The sequence below is a fragment of the Ovis canadensis genome, chromosome 20 (assembly GCF_042477335.2).
Source record: "Ovis canadensis isolate MfBH-ARS-UI-01 breed Bighorn chromosome 20, ARS-UI_OviCan_v2, whole genome shotgun sequence".
NCBI lineage: Eukaryota > Metazoa > Chordata > Mammalia > Artiodactyla > Bovidae > Ovis > Ovis canadensis.
In genome coordinates this window covers 44,941,900-44,952,114 of record NC_091264.1, presented here as the reverse complement: position 1 = coordinate 44,952,114, position 10,215 = coordinate 44,941,900, and the positions used below count along the sequence as shown (strand labels likewise).

The following is a 10,215-nucleotide window of genomic DNA, read 5'->3' as shown; positions in this document are numbered from 1 at the left end:
CATTAGCAGTTGCCAGAAAATGAAAATAGAATCTGGGTAATAAACTCTAACCTTCTTTCTTGTCTTTTCCTTGGTGCTTAGTCTTGTTTCACTTTCTCATAGGGTACCTGGTACAGAGGCATTGTGCCCCAAACTTCAGCTCAGGGGACTGTGTGCAGAAGGGCTGTGAATGACAAATTGGCGGCAGCAGGCCGTGTGCAGAGACGCTGCACCCGGCACTGGGGTGTGGAGCCACAGGCAGCACAGGTGTGCCTGCTCAGGCAGAACCCGGCCACCCACTTCACAATGATAAGATACCCCAGTCACGCAACTTGCGGATGGGCTGTCCAGCAGAGGGCATACTCTAGATGATGAGCTCCCATTTCTCCATTTTATGACTAAAGGATGAAACTTCCCTTTGCTTCTACTTTTTAAAAATATTTATTTATTTTTATGTATTTATTTGGCTGTGCTGTGTGTTAGTTGAGGCATGCAGGACCCAGCTGCCCAAGCAAGGATCAAACCCAGCTTCCCTGCACTGGGAGTGCAGAGTCTTAGCCATTGGGCCCCCAGGGAAGTTCCTTTGCTCCTGATCTGAACTCCATCTTGTTCTATTGGCAAGATCAACACCCAGCAGAAGGACCATTTTTAGGGCCCAACTTCAAAGCATTGGTAACAGTTGCAAATATCTTTGACAAAGTTTGTATTTATGATCCAGATGATTTCCATAGGCCCCCAGACTCTATGTCATAGCTTAGGCCTTCCCAGAAAAGGGAACTTGAAACAAAGGTTTGTGAACAAGCACTTAATGAAGAATGAGATACAGCATCAGGAGTGAAAGAAAGGAAACAGAAGAGGAAGAAAAGCGGACTTGTCAAGGATACATTATCAAATTTGCCGTTAGTATGGAGTAACTGGGTGCTCAATCACATCTGTCCCCCTAAAGCATGTCCTAGGAGATATCCAACAGATCCCTAGCCCAGGAGAAGAAAGGAAAAATAATCTACTTATCAGCCCCCATTTCCCATTAGTCAGATCTTCACTCTGAATCTGACCAGTCCCATGTAGGGCCCTTCCTGGTGACAGACCCCTTTGTGTCCCCACTTACTGATTTGTTCTCTTTGTTTTATAATGTTTGGCCATGCTGCATGGCATGTGGGTTCTAGTCTCCTGACCAGGGATGGAACCCTCGACCTCTGCAGTGAAAGCAAGGGCTCTTAACCACAGGCCAACAGGAAAGATCTCCCACTGATTGGATTTTTTCTTTTGTTTTTGCTATGCTTGGTCTTTGTTGTGGCTCTTCATTGCTCCATGCAGGCTTTCTCTAGCTGCGGTGCAAGGGTTTCTCATTGCTGTGGCTTCTCTTTCTGGGGACCACGGGCTCTAGGGCGTGCTGGCTTCAGTAGTTGTGGCTCATGGGATCTAGAGAGCTGGCTGGGTAGCTGTGGCACATGGCCTTAGTTGCTCTGCATCATGTAGGAACTTCCTGGACCAGGAATGTAACTTGTGTTCACTGCATTGGCAGCAGGATTCTCCCACTAGACCACTAGGGAAGCACCTACTTATTGCTGACTGGGGAAAGAGGCCATGAAAACACACTATGACCTCCTAAACCTTCCATGTGAAATAAAGAACAGAACGTAACAGTTACTATTTATGGAGGTAAAGAATGCACAAAGAGAGACAGGACAGTCAAGCAGGAGAGTAGCCATAATTTCAACAAGTAATGGGTCACAAGAACTTGGAAATCGGCCTTCCCCATATGAACATTCCAGGCCATCCTACTGGAAGACAAGACACCACATCAAGGAGATGGAAATCATGCCAACTGTGGCAGTCTTGGATCAGGAAGCCCTAAGTCAACCCGGAAGCTAACTGCTGGCATTTGAGTGAGTCCAGCCAAGACCTGAAGAATTGTCTAGCTAAGCTTAGCCCAAATTGCTAATGCACATAATTGTGAGATAAATTAATAGCTGGTGTTTTAAGGAACTTAATTTTTGAAGTGATTTGTTATATAGAAAAAGCTAATCAATTGTAGATGCCAATTTACCTATTGGCATCGGAATACATGTGTTGTGGAAGTAGCAATTTTTAGGAAATGATAAAATGTTAATATTCCTTACAGCGTTTTGGTGGTTTCCTGTTCTTATTTTGGCTATGCTTTCATGTAATAATTTCACGTATCTTTTTGCAAATAGATGATGAATGATGTACCTAAAAGGGAATGCAAACAAGAAAAATCCCTGGAGCTTTAAAAAACAATAACCTCAAAACAGATGCTATCAGAACACTGAATCAACATCCCTGGAAGCTGAAATGAATACATGAACTTAAAATTTAAACACTCACTTTTCAAAGGGAATGAAGGAAACAAATTCCCTTCAGAAATGTCAGAGGAAATTTTAGGTGACTCATGCGGGGCACACAGATACATCTAAAGAGCACTGGCGTTCAAGGTCCTTCCATTCAACTGTCCTCCTCAGCCATCATCTGGAGTCAGAGGCCTTCCAAAGCACCTTCTTCATCGCTCCCTTCACATCCCTGTTCCTCAGCGTATATATGAGGGGGTTGGTCATGGGGATAATGACAGTGTAGAAGAGAGACATGATCTTGTCCTGATCCTGGGAGTCGCTGCTACTGGGCTGAAAATACACAGAGATGGCTGTGCCAAAGAACAGGGAGACCACTGTGAGGTGCGATCCACACGTGCCAAACGCTTTTCTCCGCCCTGCAGTGGACTTTATTCTTAAGACCGCCCTGACAATCCGACCATAGGAGAACATGATTAATGAAACAGGTGTGAGAAGAATGATGACACTGCCAAAAAAGGTCATATACACATTCATAGTGGTGTCAACACAGGCAAGTTTGAGAAAAGGAGGGATCTCACAAAAGAAGTGGTCTAATTTATTTCTCCCACAAAGTGGTAAAAGGAAGGTGAGCACTGTCTGCAATAAGGAGATGGCAAAACCAGTGACCCACGAAGCAGAAGCCATCAGGGCACACAGACGGTGGTGCATGATTACTGTGTAGTGAAGGGGCCTGCAAACAGCCGCATAGCGGTCAAATGCCATAACTCCTAGGAGAATACATTCTGTACATCCCAATGCCAGAGAGATGAAGAACTGAGCTTCACAGCCACCAAAGGAGATGGATTTGTCTGCTCCACTGAAATTAACCAGGAACTGGGGAACGATGCTGGTGGTGTAGCACATGTCCAGAAAGCTCAAGTTAGACAGGAAAAAGTACATTGGGGTGTGAAGACATGGGTCCAAGTAGGACAATGCAATGATGGTTGTGTTTCCCAGCAAAGTGAAGATGTAGAAGATCAAAAGGACCACAAAGAGGACTAGCTCAAGTTGAGGCCTGTCAGAGAAACCTAGTAGGATAAACCTAGTGAAAGAACTTCCATTTTTCTGTTCCATCCTTTGCTAGCACAGGGCTCCTGTCAAACCAAGCATTTAGCAATTTATAAAAGCTATTTTCCAAAAAAGAGCAGGATTAAAGAGGAAAATCTATCATGTTCAAAGGCATGGCCATAGTATTTTATATACAATTATTTGAATAAATGATGTACTCATTGAAATTGATATATCTTAAATCAATTAGTTCTATACTATTCACAAAAAGTTATATATTGATATTCAATACAAAAAATAAAATAATAAGATCAAATAATGCATCTTAGTTTGCATCAATCATAGATATAAAATGTCTTTTGTGATTGAGATGAATAGGATTGAATTATGATCATTATATACATAAATTTTAGAGAAAGTGGAAATGAGGGAAAATCAAGGCAGAGTGATCAGAAAGAGTAAGAAAGATGTCGACAGAGGAAGAAAGTTTATTTTAAATATGTATCTCATTATTCTAGACAACTGTATGTGTACATACCTCACATGTAACTGAATAATAGAAAATAATCTCGAAAATGCATTCAGATATAGAAATTTATGAGCTAGAACATATTTATACAAAGAATTATATTATATTCAAAGTATCACTAATAGTGCTTCATGCAAACATTTTGACAAAATTTTTATCTTTCTACTCCTAATACATTATATTTGTGAATGCTATACACCAATCTTTTTGTATAGTAGTAAAAAATAAAAAAAACATAAAAATAAAATTTTGAGAGTTCGAAAAATCACCATTCAATTATAGTGCTTAACGCTTGCCCTTGAGATAACTAAAATTATAACACTAATTTAACAAGAACTCCAAAACTTTATTCACTGCGTATAGTCAGTTCATGGGGTTCCCTGATGACTCACCAGTAAAGAACCTGAAAGAGATGCAGGAAATGCTGGTTCAGTCCCTGTTTCGGAAAGATACACTGGAGAAGACAATGGCAATCCACTCTAGTACAGAGAAGCTGGTGGGCTATAGTCCGTAGGGTCGTAAAGAGTCAGACATGACATAGTGACTAAACCACAAAAATAGTCAGTTCACAGCAGAAGTTCAAAACCCAATGACCTGAACTTACCTCTTCTTTCTGTTGATGTCATTTTCTTATATTACCAGCAACTAAAATGCCTGGAATTCCTAAAGAAGATACGATTAGTCACTATCAACATTTTAATCAAGATAAATATTCTCTAAAGATATCCAACTGTGTAATCTGCACAAAGTGTAATGCTTTACAACACTCCCTATGATAAATAATTAAATAGATGAACACATACAAACACAGGTGCACTGTCAGTGTGGTGACAGGTCAAAGATAGAATGTGAAACTAAAAGTATTAGTAATACAAGAGAAGAAATAAAGAAAAGCACATTTTGGTGTTATAAAAATCTAAGAACATTCATTTACATTAGGTTAATTTTACATATGCACCTTTCTGGGAGCTATTTTGAAACATTACTTACACCAACCTGAACACAATACTAGCTCTAAGGTTAACTGACTATCATATTTATCCAACTACTTATTACTGCATAAACATGATCATTGGGATTCACTGGTGGCTCAGACAGTAAACAGTCTGCCTGCAATGCAGGAGATCTGAGTTTGATCCCTGGGTTGGCAAAATCCCCTGGAGAAAGAAATGGCAACCCACTCCAGTATTCTTGCCTAGAAAATCCCATGGGTGGAGGAGCTTGGCAGGCTACAGTCCAAAGAGTTGAAAAGAGTTGGACACAACTGACCGACTTCACTTTTACTTTTTCATCCATTAACTTAAGCAGCATAAGAAGGTATATAATTCAGTTCTACTGTATTCAAATGGTTAGGCACATAGTACATTTTTAATTCTTCTAAGGCTTTCAAAATCTGAATCTGAATTGGGTGTAGACTCACTCCTGTGTGAAAGAAACTGATACAAAATTGTCATAAAATAAATGCTAATAAAAACTGAGTAAAGGAAAAAGTGTGAAAGTGTTACTCACTCAGTCATGTCTGACTCTTTGTGACCCCATGTACTGTAGCCCTCCAGGTTCCTCTATCCATGGGATTCTCCAGGCAAGAATACTGGAGCGGGTCGCCGTGCTCACCTCCACGGGATCATCGAAACCCTGGGATCAAACCCACATTTCTTATATCTCCTGCATTGGCGGGCTGGTTCTTTACCACTAGTGCCACCTGGGAATCACATCAGAGATCAAATTGCCATGATTAGTTGGATCATAAAAAAAGCAAGTAAGTAAAGTTGCTCAGTCATGTCCGACTCTTTGCGACCCCATGGACTGTAGCCTACCATGCTCCTCCGTCCATGGGATTTTCCAGGCAAGAGTACTGGAGTGGGTTGCCATTTCCTTCTCCAGAGGATCTTCCCAACCCAGGGATCGAACCTGGGTCTCCCACATTGTAGGCAGACGCTTTACTGTCTGAGGCACCAGGGAAGTCGAAAAAAAAAAAGGCAAAGGAATTTCCCAAAAAATCTACTTCTGCTTCAATGACGACACTAATGCCTTTGACTGTTGGACCACAATAAACTGTGGAAAATCCTTAAAGAGATGGGAATACCAGACCACCTAACCTGTCTCCTGAGAAACCCATATGCAGGTCAAGATGCAACAGTTAGAACCATACATGGAACAACAGACTGCTTCAAAATTGGGAAAGGAGTACATTCATGACTGTGTATTGTCATCCTGCTTATTTAACTTACATACAGAGTACATCATGTGAAATGCCAGGCTGAATGACTCACAAACTGGAATCAAGATTGCTGGGAGAAATATCGACAACCTCAGATATGCAGATGATACCACCCTGATGGCAAAAAGCTAAGAGGAACTAAAGAGCCTCTTGATGAAGGTGAAAGAGAAGAGTGAAATGGCTGGCTTAAAACTTAACATTCAAAAAACTTAAGATCATGGCATCTGGGCCCATCACTTCATGGCAAATAGATGGAAGAAAAGTGGAAGCAATGACAGATTTTATTTTCTTGGGCTCCAAAATCACTACAAATGGTGACTGCAGCCATGAAATTAGAAGACACATGCTCCTTGAAAGAAAAGCTGTGACAAACTTAGATAGCGTATTAAAAGCAGAGACATCACTTTACCAACAAAGGTCCGTACACTCAGAGCTATGGTTTTTCCAGTAATTATGTATGGATGTGAGAATTGAACCATGAAGAAGGCTGAGTACCAAAGAATTGATGCTTTTGAATTGTGGTGCTGGAGAGGACTCTTGAGAGTTCCTTGGATTGCAAGGAAATCCAACCAGTCAATCCTAAAGGAAATCAACACTGAATGCTCACTGGAAGGACCAATGCTAACGCTGAAGCTCCAAAATTTTGGCCACTTGATCCAAAAGGCCAACTTATTGGAAAAGACCCTGATTTTGGAAAAGATTGACCGCAGGAGGAGAAGGGATCGACAGAGGATGAAATGGTTGGATGGCATCATTGACTCAATGGACATGAACTTGAGATGGTGAAAGACAGGGAAGCCTGGCATGCTGCAATTCCTGGGGTTGCAAAGTCCGACATGACTGAGCAACTGAACAACAACTGCAAGGAGTCAAATGAAAGAAGAGGTAATGGTGGAGGGGCCCTGGGGAATATTCCTTCATCAATGGCATAAATGTCCTCCATGTCCCATAATTTAGTGGTAAGGAAAGAAAAAAAATCAGATGGTTTGAAATGTAAAAAGGACACATAATAGAAATTTAATACATCATATATGAGAAGGATTAAGCTCATCTAACTTAACACTCGATCACAAAACAGTACAGAAGAGCACTATAGTGTTCACACACCTCCAAAAACAATATTTAATAAAACTTATCACATGTAAAGTTTGATAAGTATCCAAGTTTTAAAGGCTGTAATGATATGCTACTTATAGCTAATACTGCTGGGATTCCCTGGTGGTCCAGTGGTGAAGAGTCTGCCATGCAATGTAAGGGACACAGGCTTGATCCCTGGTCAAGAAAGATCCTGCATGAGCAGGACAACTATGATTCCATATGCATGGAGCAGCCATACACATCCGCCACAACTACTGTCTCCTGCACCACAATCACTGAAGCTCATGCTCCACAAGAGAAGACAACACAGTGAGAAGCCGGCGCACCACAACTAAAGAGTAGCCTCTGCTTGCTGCAGCTGGAGAAAGCCTGTGAGCAGCAACCAAGACCCAAGGCAGTCAAAAATTAAATGAGTAAATAAAGAAACATTTTTGAAAATAATAATAATAATGCCAATACTGTTGGTATTGTTGATTGTTTGATATGCTCTAAAGCATTTACACGCATAGTGTCAACTATCTTCAAAAAAAGTTTGACATTTATTACTGTTACCCTTCTATATTTGAAGAGATAGATTAAAGTGATTAAGTAGCTTAGCCAAGATTATTAAAATCCTAAATCTGTAAACACAAATTAGGTCTCTTTGATATCAAAGTTTGTGTTTTTAGCAAACACATTGCTTTATTGCCAGACATGAATATAATAAAATTCAGGGGACACCACTGCTGATGGCAGAGTTTACAATTTCATATGATTTCATTCTTCCTTTGATTTCTTATAAGAATGTGATCTGTGGTATCCACAACAGAAGCCTATATAGAAAAAAATTTATAGAAGAATTCTAAAATTTTGACAGATAGTCTAAATGTGCAATGACAGGATATGTTCCCTGACTCACACCTGCTCAGAAGAGCAAATACAAGCTATGTCTCAGTGTCATGAACATATATACAAATACTGACACATTCATCCTAGAGGCGCTGCTGGAAAACTTTCCTAAATGTACTTAATAAAGGAAGCATTCAACAAAGTGAAGGGCAAATATAAAATGTTAATTCATCAAAGGAAAACACCAATACAATAATGGACCAGTGTAATAAAATGATGGCATATTTTATCATCATATCAATAAGGACCAGAACAGCAATTGATTTAAGATAAAATCTTGCCAAGATGAAGTGGTTCGAACCATGTGCAACTATACAGAATAATATTCATTTATTAGAAAAAGGATGCTGAATGGCCAAGTATCTGACAGGTATAAAAATGAATGATTTTAGGTTGAAAAATTTAATATCAGACAACAACAAACAAAAGTAACACCAACTAAAACAGAAAAAAAGAATATAATTGTCTTTGTATGTTACAAATGGTTCCAGTCCAAGTGTATATTACACTGGAAGGTAATTAGGATAGCAATGTCATATTTGTCTTCTTTAAATTCTTTTCTCTAAAGAAATTCAGGAAGTTATCCCTTCCTGAGTAAATCAGATATGGGAAAATTCAAGGTGCAAGATGCATCATCACAATGATCTCAAGAGTACATTCTGCTGGCCTGGGTCACACCAATCCCTTGCTCGTTCCCTACTCAGCACCCACCCTTCCTAAAGCTGTTTGCACCACCACAGAAGGCAATGATTCAAGGTAAGGAATATTTCTTGGCTAAGGTTAAATAGGAAATTTTTATTTCCTTGCTTCCCTGGTGGCTCAGAGGATAAAGCGTCTGCCTGCAAAGCAGGAGACCCGGGTTCGATCCCTGGGTTGGGAAGATCCCCTGGAGAAGGAAATGGCAACCCACTCCAGTATTCTTGCCTGGAGAATCCCATGGACAGAGGAGCCTGGCGGGCTACAGTCCACAGGGTCGCAAAGAGTCGGACATGACTGAGCGACTTCACACACACACACACCACATTTAAAGAATTCTGGTTTTTAATCGGGAATCATTATCTATGTTAAAATACATATCAACTGACCTAACACAACAAGGAATACCGAGTAGTGTGAGACAAACTACAAAAATAATAAAATAAATAACATAAATAATAAAAACTGGAAATATTAAACACATTCATCCTAGCTACAGGAACAACAAATACTTTCCTTGATAACCATCATGATATGACATAAAACAGGCAAATTCCACTATACAAGCTACATATCAATAAATATTTGGGTACAAATGACAAATAATTGAAAAATCAAAGTATATGTATGTATATATAGAAAATATTAAGTAGGTAAAATTAACAGATTCTACAATAAAAGATGACATCTTACATAATTATTTTTTAAAAGAATATGATAGAAAATTATATCTCACAAGAACACAATTCCACTATACTAATTAAGAGAAGAGGCATCAAATGAGAGAGGTTAAATGCTTAATACAGACACATATCAGTGCTAGAGGTATATTTACAATTATAATAACTATATTACTAACACATAATATAACTGAAATTTTAGTGGAAGAATATAAGTATTTCAAGAAAACTAACTACTTGGTGCGCAAACCATTTTAAAGACAAAAGATCTCAAGATAATGTCTCTTTAAGAGATCTCAAATCTATTTTATCGGATATGAGTATTGCCACTCCTGCTTTCTTTTGGGAGGGAGGTGGGAGGGGGGTTCATGTTTGGGAATGCATGTAAGAATTAAAGATTTTAAAATTTAAAAAATAAAAAACTAAAAATTAAAAAAAAAAAAGAAAAAAAAAAAGAATTAAACCTAAAAAAAAAAAAAAGAGAGAGAGAGATCTCAAATCATGCAACATTCACTGATAAATTTAAAGTTCAACTCTGCCCTATCCAGTTCCTCAAGGAATCCTGAAAAGGTGCAGACCAAACCCCTGCAGCCTCAGAGCCATAACTGAATCACTCTTGCTTTAATAATCCTTCTGTCTCAGCTTAACTCCAATACATTAGGCCTGGTCCCTAATGGCAATGAAGGACTTACAAATGAGGAAGAAGTGGATCTATCATGGTATCAGAAATAATAGTTCTAATCAATATGGACAACGTTTGGCCAG

At 39.3% G+C, this 10,215-nt stretch overlaps 1 protein-coding gene across 1 annotated transcript; it reads right to left on the bottom strand.

The window, feature by feature from the left end:
* Positions 1–2,465: 2,465 nt before the first annotated feature.
* Positions 2,466–3,404, bottom strand: LOC138425618 (putative olfactory receptor 2B8). The gene has a single exon (XM_069563741.1). It carries the CDS (start codon positions 3,402–3,404, stop codon positions 2,466–2,468), a length of 939 nt encoding a protein of 312 aa, XP_069419842.1.
* Positions 3,405–10,215: the final 6,811 nt, after the last annotated feature.

Coding starts and splice junctions, on each gene's coding strand:
- LOC138425618 (XM_069563741.1), bottom strand. CDS start 3,404: ATGGAACAGAAAAATGGAAGTTCTTTCACTAGGTTTATCCTACTAGGT.